The sequence below is a fragment of the Gekko japonicus genome, unplaced genomic scaffold (assembly GCF_001447785.1).
Source record: "Gekko japonicus isolate JY-2015 unplaced genomic scaffold, Gekko_japonicus_V1.1 scaffold1146, whole genome shotgun sequence".
NCBI lineage: Eukaryota > Metazoa > Chordata > Lepidosauria > Squamata > Gekkonidae > Gekko > Gekko japonicus.
Window position 1 is genome coordinate 77,813 of NW_015173707.1, and position 23,063 is coordinate 100,875.

General features: G+C 45.3%; 1 protein-coding gene across 1 annotated transcript in view; it reads right to left on the reverse strand.

Moving 5' to 3' along the window:
* The window catches only part of GREB1L (growth regulation by estrogen in breast cancer-like), a 121,888-nt gene that overhangs the window by 26,485 nt on the left and 72,340 nt on the right, over window positions 1–23,063 (reverse strand). The window contains exons 19-22 of the mRNA XM_015423303.1: window positions 17,188–17,303; window positions 15,402–15,646; window positions 13,277–13,830; window positions 1,798–1,900 (exon numbers count right to left, since the gene is read on the reverse strand). Coding sequence (XP_015278789.1) covers window positions 1,798–1,900; window positions 13,277–13,830; window positions 15,402–15,646; window positions 17,188–17,303 — 1,018 coding nt within the window. The remainder of the gene's footprint in view (window positions 1–1,797; window positions 1,901–13,276; window positions 13,831–15,401; window positions 15,647–17,187; window positions 17,304–23,063) is intronic.

Consider the following 23,063-nt stretch of genomic DNA (forward strand, 5'->3'; position numbering starts at 1 on the left):
AAAGGTAGGTTGATGATTGGCTGGGAAGGAGATAGGGTTGCCAACTCCTGGTGGGAAATTCCTGGATATGTGAGGGATGGAGCCTGGAGAGGGTGGGGTTTCAGGAGGCGTGGGACCTCGTACAGGTACTCCACCCTCCAAACCAACCATTCCCTTCTGGGGAACCATAATTACTAATCTCCAGGTGAGGGCTGGAGATCACTCAAAATTACAACTGTTCTTTAGGTAGCAGAGATCAGTTCCTCTGGAGAAAATGGTGGACTCAGTGTCATTATACCCGGCTGAGGTCGCCACAGCAAATTGACACTGAGTGTCCAAGGCCGGGGCACCCGCCCAGAGCCTCTTTCTAAAGTTTGTTGTATTTATTTCCATAACGGGCCTTTTTCCTAGTTTGGTATATTTCTGTATGTTGTTGTGTTTTTCTTCAGCATGGTTTCAAGGCTCAATAAATAGTTTTTAGTATGAAGCAACTGTCCTCTCTCTCCCTCTCCCTCTCTCTCTCTGAAGATTCAGTGGCTTGCCAGTCTCGATCCAACGCATTGAACTCAAGTGGTCCGAGACAGTTACCTGGGGACCAGAATTTTTCAACAGCTATGTATAGAATGCTTTTACACTACTGCTTGGATTTTATGCTGCAAGAGAATTGCCATCTAATACCAAGGTATGCAATGTATTAGAAAAATTAGCTTTTTTGTTTTCTTGTTGCTGAGCTAAAGAGACTGTGCTGCATACTCAATTCTTTTAATAATTTACTAAACTTGTATACAGTTTTATAAGGTCTGGTTTTCTTGTGTGCATCCAACCTTGAGGATCCACAGGTCTAGGAAGTCATTCAGAGGTTCCAAACTGGGAACCGGGAGCAATAACCCAGGGGGACCCAGTTGGAGTCTCTGACAGCCATGGAAACTCACTGGGTGACCTTGGGCCAGTTACACATTCTCAGCCTAACTTACCTCACAGGGTTGTTGTAAGGATAAAATAGAGGAGAATGAAGTAAGCTGCTTTGGGTACCCACTGTGGAGAAAGGCAGGGCATAAATGAAAAAATATATACAGCTGAAGATGGGTGGCAAATAAAAAGTAGGTTGGTGCGTGGGTGGGAAGCAGAAAAAAGGAAGCAAGGAAAGATGAGACGGGGGGTTTACCAGGAAGCAGAAAAGGGGACACAGTATGGGGAAGGGGATACGGGGAAAGATGATGTGCCCCTTGCAAGTCCTTAGGGGTTCCTCACTGTAGAAATGGGCCTGGCCCAGTAGCCAGCACCATATATCTGGTTTCCCCACACAGAGGCTGCTCTGGAGAAGGAAAGAGGGAAAGCTGAAGACAGGGGGGTAGATAGAAGTATGATGGCTGTAAGGAGAGAAGGAAGCAGGAGAAGGGGAGAAGCTACGGGGCTTTTAGGGCAGGGAAAAGGAAACAGTGAGGGAAGGGGAAAGGAGATACCCCCCAAAGTCCTTGCAGGTTCCCCACTTGTAATTGTATAAATCTGTTGACCATACTAAATAGTCTTACAAACACTGTTAATAAGAAGGCATTTTGAGGGAGGTAACAGAAAAAATAAAAATTAATTGCCTTAACAGTCTAAAATGAAAAATACTTCATAAAACATTTTTCCTCATTCCCCCCCCCCAATTTCCAGTGTTCTAACCAGAAACTGAAAAATCTTTAGATAAGGAGGGGTTATCGTCTAGGATTATTTTCCAGATTTTTTTTAGATAAGTCTTCACATATTTACAGGCTATATGTGGTTTTGAACTTAATGCACTCACTAAAATGAGAATTGTATTTTAGTACTTACTAGTATTAATGGCCTCCTCATCGTACACATCCACCTCCAGTAACCGGATCAGCATGCGAAAGAGTATTCGTAGGAATTGCAAGTAAGAGCCAGTTTTTCCTACCTAATCCAAAGAGGGTTAAAAAAACTCTCTTAAAATATGTATAATAAAAAGCAACCTTGCAATATCAGAGACATTTTTTGTCCACTGTTCAATCATTTCAGTACAGGAGCTTGAGGGGAAAATGTACATATATCTAAGTGGGAAAAGGCTATATTTGAAGAAAATAAGGTGAAGATTCCAACTAATAATACTGGACAGCCACAATAGTTTATTATCAATAAGCTCCCAAGTAGTTCGCTGGGAGGTTTCCACTGGTGAAAGACGGCAAAGTGTGTCTTTTAGACTACCATAAAACATGAGAGGGATCATAAGACCTGCATGACCAAAAGCCATGTGGGATGGGGAATGTAGTAAAGACAGGAAATGTTAAAGTTTAATGTGAAAAAGCTGGCTGGATCCAGTCCTGGGAGATTACCTTTTGTCCACAATTACTGTGGCACTGATAATTTATATGTAGCCTCTTTTTAACCCCCCCCCCCACACACACACACATACACTAGAAGCCAGTTCACGCTTATGGTCTGTAGTGTTCCATAAATGTTCATGTACTTTCATAAAGGTAGAAACAAAGCAGCTTTTAATGTGGTTTTAAAAACTCTGTTATTTATTTAAAAGCCATTGTGCCTGCTCTGCTCACTCTCCTTTTGAGCAGCAAAACTGGTACTGCAAAGCTGGCTTTGGGATGTGACACTGGAAAGTAGAAAGCAACTTTGTTCCAGTAGCAAATCAGTAGCACAAAGTGGCCCCGGTCACACGGAAGATTTTGGCCCAGGAGAGGGACGGATTTGGGGTGCAGCAAACGGGCGTGATCTCACCGCAACATCTGGGAAGCGGCGCGCACCTGTCCCCGATCCGTCCCTAAACCCGGAAAAGCCAGGGGTCAGTGTCAAGCAAATCAAACATGCAACTCTAAAAAATTGCCCTTTTGATACCTCCAGTTCCCCATTACTAGTCACCATGTACATTATGATTCTATCTTCTGTTGAAGAATGATCTTCAAAACCCAAAGGGATTTGTAAGTAGTGTATCACTTATTCTTATTTTCAGAAAATTCTACCCTACCTTCCAGCTACATATCTGTAGTAGGCTCTCAAGTAAATCTTTCCTTTCAGTATTTAGCAGAAAAGGAATAAATTAATATAACAGTCTAAATTTATCAGCTCTTATTCTCTGCTCTGTCCAATGTTTTAATGAGTCAATATAGAAGCAATTCATTTATATAAACATATGCAAATGAGCATACAACTGCAAAAGGTTGCTTTCAGCTGTCATAGTTACACAGCAGCAAAGTGTAAGAAACCATACCACAGCATTTCACTGAGCTACTCATTTACTAGTAGTTACACCCCCGCTTTTTTTCTTTTTAATTTTGGTAGTGATAGCTTTCTTTATTACCAAGGACATTTCTGCCTACACATGGATTTCTGGATAATACCTAAAATGTAACAGGCAGTTCACAGAGAGAAGATCAGAACTGTATACACAGACAGGGAAGCAGCTCTTCACGACAGAAGAGGATGCAGAGGGGTTGGACTAGTAACAACAAAGTAATAATCACTGTGGTCTGTAGGCCAGATCCCATGGCCATTGTGTGTCCTGGCTCATAATGAACAGATGACCCAACATTGGTTAATGATACATTAGTAGCTGCTATTACAGCACCCCACAAATTTGCTCCTGCTTTTCAAAACTGTCTGCATAGTGATTTATGGGGTTATGGAACCACATGAATATAGAAGCCTGGAAGGTATTTTCACTATATCGTCGATTCTTACATCTTCACTTGTATTTTTGAACCCATTCATTTGCTATATATAAATGTTTTGGTCCACTTAAACATTTAGGCTTGGATCCAGTGAACTCTGAAGAGAGTCTGGCATGTGGAAAACAGTGTTGCACTCACCTGTGACTGTTGTTCATCAAGTTGTCACTGTGCAGGCACACATGGGTACTGTGCAGGCCAGCCGCCAGAAGATTTCTAGCTAACACAGCAACAGAGTGGAAAGAGCCCCTCCCAACTGGAAACGCGTGAGCCGTTTCCTGCCTAATGGCCATGTGGTCAAGGGAGGGGCTCCACACACTCCCTCAGTTCTCCTTAACCACAGCTATGAGCTCAAATTGATTCTCTCTCTCTTTTGCTCACAGCAGGGTAGGAGCGAGGGATAATAATAATAATACTACTTTCAATTTATTAATCGCTTTCCCCAGTGGGCTCAAAGCAATGTACAGTTACACATTTTAGACAGGGGACTAACAATGTTCATAGGGGATAGGGAAGACAACATATATTCATTTAACTGCACACGCTGTCACTGCATGGTGTAAACGTCTTCTGGCTTGGCTCAGTCATTTTCCCGTATGTCAAATCGCCACACTGCCACCGCCTGGCTGGAAACATCCACTGCAGGGATTTTTGTAGCTGAGAAGTTCTTCCGCCTTTTTCCGAACCTCGACCAGGACGTCCCGACCATCAGCTAACACCCTCCCACAAGGGAGATTGGTGTGCCCACCCTCTCTAAGGAGTGGTTCCCATTTTATCTACTCGCCGAAGCTTTCGAATTGCTGGGTGGACGATGAGCTGGGGACAACAGGCTGGCTGCTCACACCAGCGCGGGGCTCGAACTAACACAGTTCGGATGTTAAGACAGTGGGATATACCCACTGTGCACAGTGACAGCTAAATGAACAACAGTTACAGGTAAGTGCAACACTGTTTTCATTTTCGTTGTCCTGTGCAGTCCCACATGGGAGACTGCCAAGCTAAATTTCCAGGTGGTGGAGTGGGCCATTTCACTGGAAAACAGACTGCAGTACGGCTGTCCCCACTGATGTCTCTCTTCTTATATTCACATCTACAGAGTAATGTCTGAAGAGGCCCAAGTGGCAACCTTGCAGACTTCTAGCAATGGGATGACTTGACGAAACACAGCGGATGCAGCTTGTGCTCTTGTAGAGTGTGCTGTGACCTGTAAAGGGCATTGTACAGACGCCAAAGTGTATGTCTTCTTGATTGTTGAAACTATCCATCTCAAGATGGTTTCTGCTGAAGCTGCCTTGCCTATAGACTGGTCAGCAAAACAAAGAAATAGTTGAGCGGTTCTTCTAATGTCATTTGTTCTTTTTAAATAAAACAGTAATGCATGTTTGACATCCAAGGTGTGTAGCCTCTTCTCTGCCTCCAATGAAGGGTGTGAAAAGAAAGTCGGGATTGAAACAACTTGATTGCAATGGAATTCGAACACTACCTTGGGTAAAGACTTTAAACTAGGTCTTACTACAGCTCTCCGTTCATGGAATTTGATGAATGGATAGTCAGCCCTAAAAGCAGCGATCTCGCCTACCCTCCTAGCTGAAGTAATAGCTACTAGGAGATGCTCCATGGAGCAAGTGGTCAAAGGCTCGAAAGGGGGCCACATCAAATGGGTCAAGACTAACGTGAACGACCATTAGGATAAAATGAGTATTATTGGTGAGTATAAATTATTGAAGTAGGGTCATGGTGGCTTAGAGGTTAAGATGCTGAGCTGCAGACTGGAAGGTCTGTAACTCAGCAGTTTGACACCCTAGTGCCACGTGACGGAGTGAGCTCCCATCTCTGGCCCCAGCTCCTGCCAACCTAGCAGTTCGAAAGCAAGAAATTGCAAGTAGATAAATAGGTACCGTTTTGGTGGGAAGGTAACAGTGTTCTGTGCGTCTCAGCATTTAGTCACGCCGGCCACATGACCACAGAAACGTCTTTGGACAGCACTGGCTCTTTGGCTTGGAAACACAGAAGAGCATCACCCCCTAGAGTCGGATTCGACTAGCTATCGAGCAAGGGAAACCTTTACCTTTACTATAAATTACTGAGACCCTTTTGGAACCTCTTAGATGCCCTGTGGGAAGAAAGAGGTTTGCCTTCTAGTGGGGCATGGAAGGCCAAAATAGCTACTAAATGCACCTTAACTGAGGAGTTGGCCAACCCTGTCTGCTTCAAAGAAGACACATTCCAAGATCAAAGGTAGTTGGCAAGTTTCTGGTGATATCCCATGACGTTTTAACCAGGTAATGAAACGTTGCCACTTAAATTTGTATGACGACCTGATAGAAGCATTTACCAGAACTTCAGTCACTGCTCTTGGGAACTGCTGTGTCTCGGTGCTGTCAAGATCAGGTAGTGTAGGCCCGGATAGGTCTTGCCTCCTATTACTAGGAGGTCCTCCACCTGAGGGAGATGGATATATGTCTGTAATGATCTGTTCAGCAGTACCTGGAACCACATGGCGACGGATCGGCGGCAGACAGCAGGTGACTCGGGAGGTGACTGGAGGCGGCGTGGAGGCGCGGTGACGTAAGCACGGTCAGAGCCTCCGGGACAGAGACCAGTTGCGACCTCATCGTGCAGCCGCGCGCCATAAAAGGACCATCCCAGGAAGCCGAGCCGAAGAGACGGAAAAAAAAGACCTCCGCCAAAGGACACTACCGCCTGGTCCTAGCAAGATCCCGCCACAGAAAGACCTACGCTGCGTAGGTGCCTGGTGAGGCATCCATCTCCCGATATGTATGTGGCCCTAGTTATCTGATTAAATGTATATGTGTAAACCGCTCCGAGCCTCTGGGAAGGAGCGGTATAGAAATGTAATGTAATAATAATAATAATATTCCTGTGCAGTACATCTGAAAAGTAGTTAAGGGCATTACAAACAGCTTTCATCTCTAGAAGGTTGATATGCAGGCCTGTAGCCATAGGGGGGGGCTGACAATGGGCAACGCTCCTGAAATGTTCTAGGTTCATACGCGTAGAGTGATTAGCTCATGTTTATTAAGTGGTTTCAGCTCAAAACTAAGACAAACTTGCAGCCCTGCTTATAGTCATGAAACACCCCACACCCAACACACACCCCACATCCCACGATAGGCTATTTACAGAGTATTGTTTACCAACTGGCTACTACTAGGATCCGGATCAATCTATTGGTTCATTCTAGGATCCAAACCTTCTATTGTGATGCACTGCAAGCTACGCTCTTCCGCGTGTTCGCTAGCGAGCCCTTTCGCAAGTACGGTTCCATTGCGATACATAACAGCTCCACCTCAAACTTGCCCTGCCTCCTCACCAAACAGCTGTGCCTTTTTAATTTTCCTCCCCCTCCTTGCTTCCCAGCGAGCTGTGAGCCAAGCTGGAGCCTTGTGAGCGTGGGGGAGAAGTAGGGTAGACGGGCCTTTTTGAGCTGGGTGTTCCTGGGAACAAAGTCGAGCAGAGGGGCAGAGCGTTGGAGGCTATACTTTAGCCTGGTGGGAAGTTTTGGTGGATGTGTGTGTCTTCCTCTCCTTCCCTCCCTCCTTTCTGGATTGGCAAAAAAGAAAAAAAAGCTTGTTTTCCTTCTGTGATTTGAAGTGTAACTCACAAGCCATGTGCTTTGTTCTTTAATTACTTAACTGCTTAAGCAGGTTCAGGGGGGTAGCCATGCTAGTCTGAAGCAGCAGAACAAAGTTTGAGTCCTTTAAAGGTGCCACTGGACTCAAATTTTGTTCTGCTTAAGGATTTCAAGTTCCCTGGGGTGTTCTTATAGTGTACACTGTATATTTTATAGTCACCTAATGTGACAATGTCTTTGAATTGAGAAAAAAAAGAAAAAAGAATCCTGGACAGGGAAAGACTGTAATTACATAATGGCAAACAGCAGACACTGCTTTTTTCCACAAAGGGATTAAGAGAATATGGTTTCTTCACCTCAAAAACTTCTTTGGATAACCCACCTAAGGAGGGAATGTCGATTTCTGAGGTCTGTAGAACAGGCAGTTGTTAGCAAATGAATGAGGCAAACAAGAAAGGGGGGAGGGGAAGATTTTCAGGTCTCTCCCTCAGAATGAGCTACGTTGTCTAAATACCTCACCAGGGTTATTGCCTCTCTTCTTTCAGTCTAAGGAAACCAAAGTGTAATAAAACAAATAAATAATAAAACAAACCAATAAATAAAATAATGATGTGTTCACTGCCACTGTACTCACTTGCCCCCCCAATAAAAAAAATTCAGGCTATGGGCCTGACCCCATCATTGTGTCAGATCAAGTACCATGGATATTTCACACCCCACAGTGTGCCTCCCAACCAGAAAGGGAAGTGTCAGTGGTAACTGTAACCTGCAGAGGCCATATCCCAAAAGGTATACCCAGCATTAAGTTGGTATCTTGTCTCCACCAGTCTAAGTCTCTAAGAATCCCTCTAGGGATTGAAAATCGGCAACCCTGGGAATCCAGTGTAGAATTAAATACTTGTTAAAAACCAATTCTGTAACCTTCTCTTCTTCAGCCTAGCCAAAGGAACCACAAAAACTGCTGAATGTCAACTGCTTTCTCAAAGCAATTACTCTTAAAGTAGGTAACTATACTCTTTATGAGTATTGTACTGTCTGAGGGTAAAAGCATCTTTGCAACCTGGGGATCCAAAATAGCTCCAATAAATGGGATCTGCTGTTGAGGGAAAAACTTGGATTTCTTCCAATTGATGTGGAGTCCCAGCTCCTGGCAAATTTGTATTGCCATTGAAAGTTGATTCTGTAGCTCCCTCTTTGAGTGAGCAGTAAAGAGTCATCAACATAAGGAAAAACTGAACATCCCTTAGATCTCAAGTGGGCCGCCACCACTGCCATGCACTGGAATCCAGGGGCCTGCCTTGCAATGGCTCGCCTCCTTTCTCCAAGGTTGGGGACAGAGGGTGGCACTGTGGGAACAGCTTTCCCAAAGGATTGTGGAGTGCCTCAAGGGATGGTGCTGTCCCCAATGTTATTTAACATCTACATGCGCCCCCTTGCCCAGATTGCACAGAGACATGGGCTGGGATGTCACCAGTATGCAGATGACACCCAGCTCTATCTGCTGTTGGGCGGCTGGTCTGGCTTCAAACCAGAAGATCTAGACTGGGTGTTACAAGACATGGCTGGATGGCTTAGGCTGAGCCGACTGAAACTTAATCTGACGAAGATGGAGGTCCTGTACCTGAGTTGGGGCGGACCGAGGGTAGGAATCCCACTAACGACCTTCGATGGGGCTCCGTTGGTGCTAGCGCCGGAGGTTAAGAGCTTGGGAGTGGTCTTGGATGCCTCTTTAACAATGGAGGCCCAGGTAGCAACCACTGCCAAGTCGGCCTTTTACCAACTTTGGCTGATTCCCTTCCTTGAACGCAATGACTTGGCAACAGTGATCCATGCGATGGTCACCTCGAGATTTGACTACTGTAATGCTCTCTACATGGGGCTGCCCTTGTCACAAATCCAGAAGCTGCAGCCAGGCTTTTAATGGGCCTCCCAACACGGTAGCTCTGGTTACTGATAGCATACCGAATTTGCTTCAAGGTGCTGGTTCTTACCTTTAAAGCTCTTTATGGTCAGGGACCTACATACCTGAGGGACTGCCTTTCCCCACATGTTCCCCAGAGAGCACTGTGATCAGGGTCCCAACATCAACTGACCCTTCCCAGACCAATGGATGCCAGGCGGGCTATAACCAGGGCAAGGGCTTTCTTGGTGGTGGCTCCTATCTGGTGGAATGAGCTCCTGGAGGAGATCAGGGCCCTGCGGGAACTTATGGAGTTACACAGGGACTGCATGATGAGCTCTTCCGCCAGGCTTTCAATTAGGAGCTGCCCCAAGGGAGAACCATGTTCCCTGAAGTAATCAAAACAGCCTGTGCCAGCCGCACAATGTTAGATCTGGGTCAGCCACTAGGATGGTATAATGAAGGTTGACTGCCATCTTAAATTTAACTTTGAATTGTTAGTCTTTTAATAACTTATTAGGATTACCATCTGTTAGCACCTTTTAATGTTGAAATTGTTTATATGGTTTTAGGATTATTTAAATTACTTATTGTTGTTTTTATTCTTTCTGTAAGTCGCTCTGAGCCGGCCTTGACTGGAAAGGCGGGGCATTAATATAACAATAAATAAAAAAATTAATTTAGTAAAGTCACATAGAACTGCTGCTAGACCAAAGGGAAGGCCTGTATATTCATAAGGGATGCCCTGTACTCTAAAACACAGGTATTTCCTGTACCTCATTTGGACATAAAAATAAGCATCCTGAAGATCTAACACTGCTAACCAGTCACCTTGGTTCAGTAATTGTGTGACTGATGTTAAGGAAATCATCTTGAAATTACGTAAATAAAGGAAAGCATTAAGATTTCTCAAATCTAAAATAGGATGGGAGCCACCGTCTTTTTTATTAACAAGAAAAAACCTTGAATAAAAACCAAACTGTGAATCATCGCAGTTCAGTCTATGCACGTCCCCTTTTTGTAAGAGAACTTTTAACTCGGTAACTAGTTCTGGAAAATTATTATCAGCTGCCTGAATTGATGCCTGTAACAAAGGTAACTCCATAGACTCCAAACAGTAACCTTGTGCAACAATCTGGACAAGCCTTCATGAAAAGAAGATAAGGTATCCTCAAGTGTTACTCAGAAAACGGGATTGGAGGAATGCCCTTGATCTCTGGTAGTGTGCTAGGGCTGGTGACTACGCTTGGCCCTGGAAGCAGATTGACGCTGGTTGGTCTGAGATGGCTGTGGGAACAATCTGGATTAAGGATACTGGTGATGGTATGAGTACTGCCATTGTGGAGGTTGATATGTTGTCTGGAATCTCTATTGGTACTGTTGTCTGAACTGAGGCTGCTATGTGGAAGTTATCCCAGACAAGCATGCTGTCTGTCTGTTCTTCTTTATTTGTTGCAAGAACTCATCTATCTTCTCAGAAAATACCTTCAAAAGGTAGGTCTTCTACTCTGCTGCAGGTCTCAGGGGGGAGAGCTGTAGATCTCAGCCATGCATGTCTTCTCAATGCAATTGATGAAGCCATAGTCCTCGCAGAACCATCTCCTGCATGTTTACTTGATTCCAGCTGTTGTTTAGACAGTTTTAATGCTTCAGTCTGAATGACTTTTGCAAGAGATTTCTGGTCTTCTGCTGGTTGGTCTAAGAATGGTGTGACCTTGTCCCAGAGAATAACTGATAAACTGTCATAATGACCTGGTAGTTGGAAATCCTGAGAGTTAGCAATGATGATGATGCATAAGACTTATGGGCTCAGTATGTCTATTTTTCTCCCTTCCTTATCAGCAGGGGTGGAATGGACCCATGTTCTATATTTTGCTTGCATTTCTTCTACAATCAGTGAAGAAGGGGTTGGATGTGTGAAAAGGAATGGACACACATCTTGCTGTATTCTGTACATGTTTTCAACCCTCCTAGAGGTAGCGGGAATGGAAGACCATTTGTTCCAGATTCCTTTTGCCATGTTTAAAATCGCCTCCAGTAATGGGAAAGCCACTGCACCAGGTGTGTCTGGACAGAGTCTACCAAAGATTTTGTCCTCTGGTTTGGTCTCAGTCAAAGTAACCTGGATGTCCAGAGACTGAGCCATATGAATCATCTGCTCTGCAAAAAGCCATAAATCCTTGGTTGGAGATACTGGGTCCCAATCACCCACAGTGTCATCAAGTGATGGTTTGGATGCTAGGCTGGAGCTAACTATAGATCTCCAGTCGTCTTCTTCCTTGGAACCGTAACATATCAGTACCAACATCTGCAGTGGCAGGAGCTCACAGACCAAAGGAGAATGCGGCAGGGGGATGTCAAGCGGTGATGGGGTATGTGGAGCCACCTGAATAGACAGTTCCATCTCTCTAGTCTTAGAAGCTGAAGGGGTCGGTTCTGATATCTTTGCCGCTGTCGCCAATTCCAATTTATGTGATGTGTTTTGATTTTGTCCTACGTTTCTTAGGTGGCGGCTCTGACACCGACCGATTTGGGCCGGTGTCCAATTGTTTGAAACGCTTCCTTGCCAGATCCAATCTCATAAACGAGTGAGCAAAAATAACTAATGGTGCTTTAGACTCACAATCAGAGCGCAGTTGCGGTGCCAAACCCTCTGTTTGCTTCATCTGGGCAGATAAATCAGCTGCCGGGTTGTTAGAAGCAGAAAGAGCAGCTTTTAATCGAGAAGCCCTATCAGCTCTTGCCTTGGGGGGTGCAACGCTAGCAGATGGAACATGTTGTAGTAGACAACTCACTGAAAATGTCGAGACAGTGTGTGACTGCAATAAAGAAGGCAAATGCTATGCTGGGGATTATTAGGAAGGGTATTGAAAACAGATCAGCACCAAATCGCACTAACCTATATAAATCAATGGTGCGACCTCATTTGGAATACTGTGTGCAATTCTGGTCACCACACCTTAAAAAGGATATTATAGCTTTGGAAAAAGTGCAGAAAAGGGCAACTCGAATGATAAAGGGGTTGGAACACTTTCCCTATGAGGAAAGGTTAAGGCGCTTAGGGCTCTTTAGCTTGGAGAAACGACGACTGAGGGGTGACATGATTGAGGTTTATAAGATTATGCATGGGAAAGAGCAGGTAGAGAAAGAGGTACTTTTCTCCCTTTCTCCCAATACAAGAACTCGTGGGCACTCCATGAAACTGCAGAGCGGTCGGGTTAGAACGGATAAAAGGAAGTACTTCCTCACCCAAAGAGTGATTAACACATGGAATTCACTGCCACAGGAAGTGGTGGCGGCTACAAGCATGGACGGCTTCAAAAGGGAATTAGATAAGCATATGGAGCAGAGGTCCATCAGTGGCTATTAGCCACAAGGTATAGATAGGGACTCTGGGGCAAGTGATGCTCTGTCATCTTGGTGCTTGGGGGGGGTCAACAGTGGGAGGGCTTCTAATGTCCTGGCCCCACTGGTGGACCTCCTGATGGCACTGGTATTTCTGGCCACTGTGTGACACAGAGTGTTGGACTGGATGGGCCTTTGGCCTGATCCAACATTGGCATCTCTTATGTTCTTATGTTCTTATGCTGCAAGATTACCCTCACCAAGGCAAATTAAGCATACTTTGTGGTCATTGGTTTTAGTCATTTTGGTGAAGCATTCTTCAAACAAGGACATGGTGTTTGAAAATCACTGAGGTAAAGAACTCACGAGCTAGTTGTAAGGCGTTCTTCTTCAGCGGTGACGAAGTAAGAACTGAGGGAGTGTGTGGAGCCCCTCCCTGGACCATGTGGCCATTAGGCGGGAAACAGCACAAGTGCTTTGAGTTGGGAGGGGTTCATCCCACTCTGTCGCTATGCTAGCTAGAAACCTTCCAGCAGCTGGCCTGTGCCAACACAGTACCCATGTGGGACTGCACAGGACAATGAAGATGAACTTGGCTTTCATGTCTCTTGCTTCCCATTGCACACATACACCACAAAAAGCAAGACCTTTGACAACAGTGTGGGATGAGAGAAATCAATAAATGGAACCTTTACGCGTGTGGAAATGTTTGCACAAGGGGAGGTTTGGACCCAAGCCTGCTGCCACAGCCCCCAAAGAAGATGGTTCTTTTACCTGAGGAGGTCCTGTCAGAAGTAGCCGTCGTGGGTGAAAGCTCCTCCCGTTGGCAGTTTCGCTCTGATTGCCATAGTCTGCATGGTGCTGGCGAGCTGCAGTCCACTGCCTGTAGTACAAAGACTGCTCTTCGCTGGTCATGTCCTTGTGCAGCAAGGGCCTCAGAGAGCTCGTCCAAGACACATCAGCATGAGGCGAGAGAGAAGAGGAAGAAAGCGGCTGCCCACTTTTCTGTGAGCCAAGGAGGCAATAGGCAGCTTTAGATAAGATGACAACCCGAGGTAAGGCCACATGCAAGCCCTTGCACTCTTTCACAGACTGGCTAGGCAACCGGAATGTCTGGCTGATGGAGAAGGATGATGCTGACAATTTAGAAGTAGTACTGCTTGCTATCTGGTTGCCAAGAGAGTCACATTCTTGCTTCAAGGTCTCCCCAGCAGTGAAGCCTTCATCGACTGAGCTGTTGACCACATTCTGGAAGTTAAGGGATGCTGGTGGCTTCTGAGACTTGTCTGTGGCACTGGAGGAGCTCACACCATTTTCAGCTATAGAACCTGAAGGGGTGGTCAAAGATGGAGGGTGGTCAGCAAATTCCACTAACAATATCCTATTCCTCCCACCAGCTGGCATCAACCTTACCCATGGTTAACACTAACCAGGTTTTGCTGTTAAGCAGGGTTTGAAACTAGGACTTAAAACACACCAACCTGCAGCCTGCTCCTAACCACAATTAAAAGAATTAAGAGCATTATATATAAGAAATGCACAGAAGGGAAATTCTACCAGGCACAGCACCTTGCTGTTTGTAGCAAAAGAAGTGAGAGTGAAAAAAGACACATCTGGAGAAATTCTTGCTAGTTGTGCAAGGACCATGTTTCAAGGACTGCAAATCATAAAGAGGCTGCAAATCCCAATGCAAGGACTGGAATTCATAAGGAGACCGCAAATCCCAGAGAGGAAAGTAGATGAATTTCACAAATTGGTTTGAATTCACCAGCCAAATCTACTCAGGAAGGAAGCAGATACAGAAAACCCTGAGCCAAACCTGGCCTAGGTTACTCTAGGAGTCCCCCTCTGTGGGGCTTGGCAGACAGAGGCACTAGCCTTTACTTCCCTGACTTTATCCAGGTCCTCTCATAGGTGCAGAGAGGCCCAGGCCATTTCCAGCTTTTGAAACCCGGGCCATAATAAAAATTAAAACAAATTCCGGCATCGAGAGTGAGACAAACTGCAAAACTTATTAAATATTAAAAAATCAAAATGAGTCTAAATTTGAGGTTTCCTTTGGGCTTGAGGCCCAGGTCAAATCCCCCCCCCCATTGGCCCTGCGTCCATCTAGGACAGTAGCCTTGCCTTCTGAGAGACACAAAGGAGACTGAAATGCAGGGAAGGAACCTTGCCCACCACACCTACTTCCTTTTCTCTGAGTTGCAATCCACAAACCAAAATTGTGGATTAGGCCACAAACTAGAGGAAATGATAGCTCAGAAAATAAGTAGTTTTTGTGATGGCAATTAGAAAGACATTTAATCCTCCCCTCCTACATTCAAGGTTAGATCTTGGAGTCCAGCTGTTCTAATGAAGAAGCAGATGTCCAGTACTAATAATACTTTGCAGTTGCCTTCCCTTGTCTGTTCAGTAGCAGCAGTTACGTGGCTTGCTAGATTTAGGCAGACACCAAGCTGGCTACTGGCCAATCCCCAAAGAAACTGCTACACTCTTCCCCCTTTTCCTATGGACACGACCTCAAAATCAGCTTTTCCCCTAACCCTTAAGTCATACTTAATTGCTACAATTTTTAAGAGGCGGTGGCCTCACAATTGTCAATGCTTGCAGCTGAAGCTTTTGTTTTCAACAATTAATCCAAGTAGCAGAGCTGAGACTATGCATTTTTAATGCCCTGGACAGGACCTACATAATTTCTCTCTCACTTCTACAGCACCTTCCCCTTAACTCTTTCTCCTGAGACAAGCTGCCCCATTTCCATTATTTCCTCTTCCTACAAACACTGTATTACCTCCTTCTATTTCTTCTTGCTTAACAGATGGCTATTAAAGCCCAACATCCAGGATAGAGGGGCATTCACTGAAAGGGGCAGCACTGGAGGATAAGATGAAAAACCAACCTGAAGTTCCAGTCACAGCACTGCTGTTACTCTGAGGTCTCTCCAGGTCAATTAACAGCTCATCAGCATCATTCTCAATAACACTGGCCTTCTCCTGTTCTTTCTCACTAAGGTCAAGAGCCACAATGGGCCCTCGGATGGCCTCTTTTGAAACATAGCAGCATGCCAGGCCCACTTCTTGCTCTAAGGCAGTACGAGTTAAATAGCTTGAGTCAATCAGTCGAAGATCACAATATTTCAAGGACCTAGAAAATCAATATATAAATATATATATATATTTAAAGAAGTTTCAAAAAGGATTTATATTTTTGCCATTTAAATGTCAATTTCTCATCTGCTATTCCAGAAAGGTATGAAAGGACAAGGACTGGGCTTGCCTGAAACAGAAAAGGTAATAATAATAATAATAATAATAATAATACTTTCAATTTATTGATCGCTTTTTCCCACTCATGCGGGCTCAGAGCGATTTAAAGTTACTCAGAGACAATGGACTAACAATATATTCGTGGGGGATAGGGAAGACAACATACAATATTTAATTACACATGCATTGTAGCTGGTCAGAGGATCCATCTGCAGGCTTTTGGGGGAATCAGGTTTGTTTTAAAACATAAAACTTTCCCTCAGTTACCAGATGTTCTTACAGTAGTGAGTGTAAAGGCTTTGGATTCACTGATGTGAGGTTAAATATTGTGGTGAGCAAGTAGAACATGGAGATCACTGAGGCAGAACTTGTATATGAATAACAAAGAAAATTTATTTATTTACAGGTAGTTTTCAAAGAAGAGATCAGCACCACAGATCTCCAGATAATCAGAGGAGAACACTGGCTGAGGCACATAAATTCAAACTAGTTATGGCTTCAGAGTATGTTTTGAATTTTCTTTAATGCTTTCAGGCACAAACAGGCTTCTATTGACCAGCCACTGGGTTGGATCCTCTCACAAGCACAGGATTCCACCCACACTAGCCTGCCCTTTCCCTAGAGTCAAACTAAATGGTACAAGGTCTGCTCATGTCTAGAGGCAGGCCTAACAACTGGGTACTCTATCCTCTCCCACAGGTAGAGTTAAACCACTCTGCCACACTACCAAGCAGAGCTACCCTTCAGTCTGTCTGCTGTTCTGCTGAGGCAGATTAAAAACTACCACTGCTCTCTCCCTGAGGCAGAACTGAACTCTCCAACATTCCAGCCCCCTCCTGAAAGGCGACTGGGTGCTGGAGCAGCACTCCCATAGGCCCAGCTGAGCTTTTCCCTTTAGGGGCAAGACAGCCTCCTGTCTGTCACAGTAATCTTTGGATGGGAAGTGGTGTCAAGTCACAGCTGACTTATAGCAACCCGGTAGAGTTTTCAACGCAAGAGACATTCAGAGGTGGTTTGCCATTGCCTGCTTCTGTGTAATGACCCTAGACCTTAGTAGTCTTTCATCCAAGTACTAACCAGGATCAACTCTGCATAGCTTCCGAAGCCTGAAGAGATTGCGGTAGCCTGGACCTTCCAAGTCAGGGCAAATCGCTTTGTTACCCTCAAACTGCAACAAGACACAGGATATAGCATATGATACTGGCTCGTGTGGAATTTGGGGTTAACAAAGTAATCTCTCTGTTACCCTCAAATTCCAGTGTCATCTACTACATGCTGTGTCCCATTGCAACAGGGAGAGACAGACTATCATCCAATATATGGAGAGTAGGGAGGGTTCACAGGGAAGCCAAATGTTATTGCTTCAGTTGTAGGGGGGGATAGAACATAATGTCCGATATTGTTACATCTCGAGCATACCTGGGAAAAGTTTCCCCAAGTGGATCCTTGCCAGTTAAAACAACGATACAAGGCAGACCTTCTAAATCCTGGTACGTATGAGGAAACCAGTCCTCCTGGTCATTTCCTCTCCATGCCTGTAAGGAAAGAACATTGAGAAACCTTGGTATGCATTTTCCAACATTATATCTTATTCATCTTTGCGTTAAAAATGCTCCTCCACATAGGCACACAAATCAAGTCAACTTCTGTAGCTAGCTACCTAATTAATATTTTGAGGGGGGTATATTTGGGTATTGGGATGATATTCTCAGGAACACCAGTATCCAGGTCCCAACCATTTCTGGAAATATTCAAGACATTCAGGAATATCTGGGGCGGGCATTTTAAGGATCAGGCATTTGACAGGTTTCTCTGGGCATCTCTCCCAGGCAAGTGGGATCACACAGGCAGGACTTCTATCTGCCAAATCACAACGATTCTCTCACAGTCTGAAGTTTTCTGACCTTGGCTGAGATTTTTTCGGAGTGCTGCTGATATGCCTCCAGCTGCTGTGGTCTGTCTGTGCCTTGGATTAATTCTGCTGCCCGCTTGCCTGGAAATACCCTCTTCTTGTTTTGTGCCAGGACTGGCTGCACTTTGTTAAAACATTATTTAAACCACTATTTCTGTATTTCTGTGTTTTTTGTTTTTGCCTGGTGGGTTGTTGGCGGGAGGAGCCTTTGTTTCTTTCTGGTTCCTTTTAAAAATAGTTTTATTTATTTTGTTTTGTGCTGTTTTGGTTTAAAAGGCTTGCATTGTTTTGTTGGGGTATCTGGGATTGTTTTAGAATTTCTAAAATTTTAACTGCTTTGTGCTTAAATTCTTAAAGGGTTCAAGAAAGACTAGGTAGCTTATATTCTGGAAAAAAATGGGCTATGCTTGTAGGCTACAAAACTAAACTGAGAGTTCCATACTTCCATTTCAGATTTGCAGTAAGAAAAAATTAGTCTTTTAGGCTAAAAGGTCAGTACTTTTTTAAAAAAAGAATTCAGCTGAAGCAAGCCTAGGTGTAGTTTTACCCCCCCCCCATCCCTCAAAAAACAGTTGTGTGGGATTTTGAAAAATTCCCGACAACTGCTGGTTAGTTCTGAGGAGGAAAAAGTCAAGGGCAGCTGGTTAGTGGTGAAGTAGTTAGTTGGTGAAGTAGTATATAAAGGCAGAATGAACAATGAGAGGCGAGTGTGGCATGGCTTTCAGGGAAACGCTAAGAAGAAGAACATATGGGTGGGGGAGGGCTATGGCTTTCCCTTCAGCAGTGCAAAGGCCTGCCCCACAGCAGTTGTCTATCACCCCCTCCGTTGGCTGGGGTGGTGCAATGAAGAGGCCTAGCAAGGCCCTTTTCACTGAGGGTGTTGCTGGAGCACTGCCCACAGAAGTACCTGAAGCAGGTGCTGGCATATGCTGCTCAGGCTGCCCCCTCCTCCAGCTGTTGTAACTCAGCAGAAGAAGGAGGAGGAGGAGGAGGAGGAGGAGGAGGAGATTGGATTGATACCCCACCCTTCACTACCCAAAGGAGTCTCAGAGCAGCTTACAAACTCCTTTCCCTTCCCCTCCCCACAACAGCCACCCTGTGAGGTAGGTGGGGCTGAGAGAACTCTTGACAGAAACTGCTTTTTTCAAGGACAGCTCTTATCAGAACTACGGCTTGAACATAGATAAGTATGGCAATTAAAACCAGCAGAACCCACAGAACCACCTAAAATGAAGCTCATCCATGCTGTATTCCCAATGTGTTTCTCCTTTACAGGGGTGTGAGAGAAGAGGAATGCCAGTGGTGAAGAACAGCTGAAGCTCATGAGTCTCCTCCTCCCACCCAGCATGTGTGCAGAGAGATGAGCACCCGGGTGCCCCAGGCCCCTCCCCTCTTACCTTCTGTGACACTGGTTCTGCTTGGGTTGTTGGTGTTGTTTGCATAGGCCAGTGATTGTTTGCTGCTATGTGTCTGGCTATTGGCTTTACCTTTGAGAAAGCATGGAATTTCCCCCCCAGAGGTAACCATGGAGACAAGTAGGATGGGAGGAGGCACCTTGTGCAAGGGGCCATAGAACTGAGCTCCTTAGTCCAATTTGGGTTGAAACTTGGCAGGTCTTTTGTGGAAAAGGCAGTACTGGGTCCCCTGCAATGCTGGTGACATTTGGGTGAAAAACAGCTACTGCTGCCCCCCTCCAAAGTCCCCCATCAGGAATAATCAGATTCAAAGAATTCCAGAACCCAAAATTGAATCCCAAAATGATATTGGGGGAACCCAAACAACAGCATTAATGTCCTTCCCAAAATCCTAATCCTCAAAACTGCTGTTTTTTCTAAAAGGGCACATCCCTAGTTGCTATCCCTCAGCACCCAGTTAACCTGAGATATGAGGGAATAAACGTGAAGTCCTATGAGGATAAATGAAGAACAAAAACTTGTTACTTGCCTGGGTTAAAAAGTGGTATATAAAACAAAAATAAGCAAAACAAGGTAAGCATTAAACTTGTACAATAAGGGCAATAACCTGTGCAATGTATACATGGTTAACTACAGCAAAGGGTACACAGAATCCATCAGATACCAATTTATGCATTGCACTGAGAAGTGACACAAGAAACCCCTAAGGAGGGGACCGTTTTTACAAAAACAGAGACAAACTGACATGAAAGTGATGCAGCAGCATGATTTAGTAAGAAAGCCAGGGGAATTAGTCTTCGACCGTAGTTCTTACAGTGCAGTCCTATGCAGAGTTGCACATTCCTAAATGCATTCAAGTCAAACTCTTAGAAGGGTTTAACTCTGCTTAGGACTGCACTGCTAGTTATTCAGAATAAAAAGCATCCAGTACCACTAGAAGCTAAATTATCTCACCTTTGCAAACACTAAATGTCTGTCTACAACAGAGGGCATATAATACGTTAAACTCTTTTCCTAGCCATCTGAGGAGTTGCTTAAAGAGAATTGGTCTTACTCCCCCTCCATGATTCCTTATTAGAACAAAAATTAAACTATTGTTTCTAAAGAACTGTTCTACCCCAAAAGCAAAAACCACGAGCACAACTATAGACAGTTTTGACAAGTGGAACATTTCTCCGTCCTGTAGTGTAAACGAAAAACATTCAGTAACCAAATTGTACATGGTACAAGTACCCATTAAGCCAAGGGAAGCTTTCTGGGAAAACTGTGATATGTATTTCTTTCCTCCTTGCTGTGTATATTTTTTAATTATTTTAACATTTTTATTAAGTTTACAAATAGCCCAACTCTGCAAGCAGGCTCTGGGTGATTTACAACCTTCAAAGCAGTTAAAATACAACCAGGATAAAATTATCACAATACACCAATAAATTAACCAATCCCGATGGTGATATAAACCCCTTTTGCTGGCTACAGTGCTGTCTGCACAGCAGTGAAGGAGACATGGGGGTCATAGGAAGAAAAAGAGGGTGCCAGTCTTAACCACTGCTGCCCTCAACTAAAAGCCCGGTGGAAAATCTCTGCTTTACAGGCCCTGCAGAATTGCATCAGATCCCGCAGGGCCATGATGTTGTTCAGCAGAGAGTTCCACCAGGTCGGGGCCAGGACTGAAAAGGACCTGGCACTAGTCAAGGACAGACGGACCTCCCTAGGGCTGGGGATCACAAGCAAGCTGTTATCAGCTGATCTCAGCGTTCTTCTGGGGACATATTGGAGGAGGCATTCCTAAAGGTACGTGGTCCCTGACCGCTCAAGGCCTTGATAGTCAACACTAAGAGCCAGTGTGGTGTAGTGGTTAAGTGCACGGACTCTAATCTGGGAGAGCCGGGTTTGATTCCCCACTCCTCCACTTGACCTGGCTGGATGACCTTGGGAAAGCCTTAGTTCTGATAAGAGCTGTCCTTGAAAAAGAGCAGTTTCTGTCAGAGCTCTCTCAGCCCCACCTACCTCACAGGGTGTCTGTTGTGGGGAGGGGAAGGGAGAGGAGTTTGTAAGCCACTCTAAGACTCCTTTGGGTAGTGAAGGGCGGGGTATAAATCTAATCTCCTCCTCTTCTTCTTCTTCCTCCTCCTCCTCGAACCTGACTCAGTATACCACTGGTAACCAGTATAGCTGGCGCAGCACAGTTTGTATATGTGCTGTCCATGGCATTCCCACCAGAATTTGTGCCACCACATTCTGGACAAGCTGGAGCTTCCAGGTCAGTCTCAAGGGCAGGCCAGCATAGAGCGAGTTACAGTAGTCCAGCCTGGAGGTAACAGTTGAATGGATTACCGTGGCTAGGTTGAGGCACGACAGGAAAGGGGCCAGCAGCTGTGCCTGGCATAGATGGTAAAATGGCAATCTGGCAGTATTAGTGACCTGTGCCTCCACAGACAAGGAGGCGCCCAAGCTCCTGATGGAGCGCACTGATGTTAATGGTGCCCCATCAAAGGCTGGAAGCTGGAACCCCAATTCTAAAGCCCTACCCCCCCAGCCACAGAACCGCCATCTTCCCTGGATTCAGTCTCAACCTACCTGCTCTTCATTAACCATTCAGTTACAGCCTCCAAACCCTTGACCAGATGTTGCGGGATGGTATCTGGGTGGCCATCCAAGAGCAGATATAGCTCAGTGTCATCTGCATGCTGATGACACCCATGTCTGAAACTCCAAGCCAGTTGGCGAGGGGGTGCATACAGATGTTAAACAACATCAAGGAGAGGACTGCCCCGAGGAACTCCACATAACACTGGGAACCTGGAGGATGTCTCTCTCCACAATGCAACCCTCTGTCCCTGACCATGGAGAAATGAGGAAAGTAATTGCAAGGCTACCCCATGAATCCCCACGTCAGTGAAGCGGTAGGTCAAAAGATCATAATCGACTGTGTCGAATGCTGCCATGAGATCAAGTAACAACAGCAGTGCTGACCCGCCATGATCCAGCTCCCTACGAAGATCATCTGTTAGGGCGACCAGTACCGTCTCCATCCCATGGCCTGGGTAGAAGCTGGACTGGAATGGGTCCAGGAAATTTTGGAGCTGCTCAGCTACTGCTCTCTCAATTACCTTACCCAGGAAATGGCAACTTCAATTTTGGGTGGTAATTGGCTGGGTCATATGGATCCAGTGATTTTTTTTAAAGAGCAGTACAACCACAGTCTCCTTAAGGCCCTCTGGAAAGACCCCTGTTTCTAGGGACAAACCGATAATGTCCCCCAGTGGGCCCCGCATCCTCTCATTGCCAGCTTTCACCAGCCATGAGGGACACGGATCCAGGGGGCACGTGGTCGTTCGAACAATACCCAGGATACTGTCGACATCAGCAGAGGACAGCAGGCTGAAGGTGTCTAAAACTGAATCCAAAGACAGCCAAGGGGCATCCAGTTCACTTACTGTGTCAACGCTGGCAGGAAAGTCACAGTGGAGCAACAGGACTTTGTCCGCAAAAAAGCTTGCAAAAGCCTCACAGCTAATGGCCAAATTACTACTCTTCTGGGTCCCTCCAGAGAGGGACATCAATAGCTGAACTACCCTAAACAATTGTGCTGGGCGTGAGCTTGCAGATGTGATGGAGGCTGAGCAGAAGTCCATCACAACCTTTACCACCACCTTATAGGACCTCATAAACATCCTAAAAGATGTTCTTGTGGCTTCGTTGCAAACTCGCTGCCAGTCTTGCTCAAGTTGTCTCAGTGCCCGCTTCATCCCCCTGAGTTCTTCCGTATACCAGGCGGATATTCAGGCGGAACAAAGAGAGCATCATGGGGCAACCTCATCAATGGCTTCAGAGAGATGGACACTCCAGTCCTCTGCCAGCTCATCCAATGAGGCACTGGAAGGCATCAGATCCCACATAGCATTCTGGAAACCAATTGGATCCATTAGTCTCCACAGGCGAGCATAAATCTGCTCGCTGCCTATACG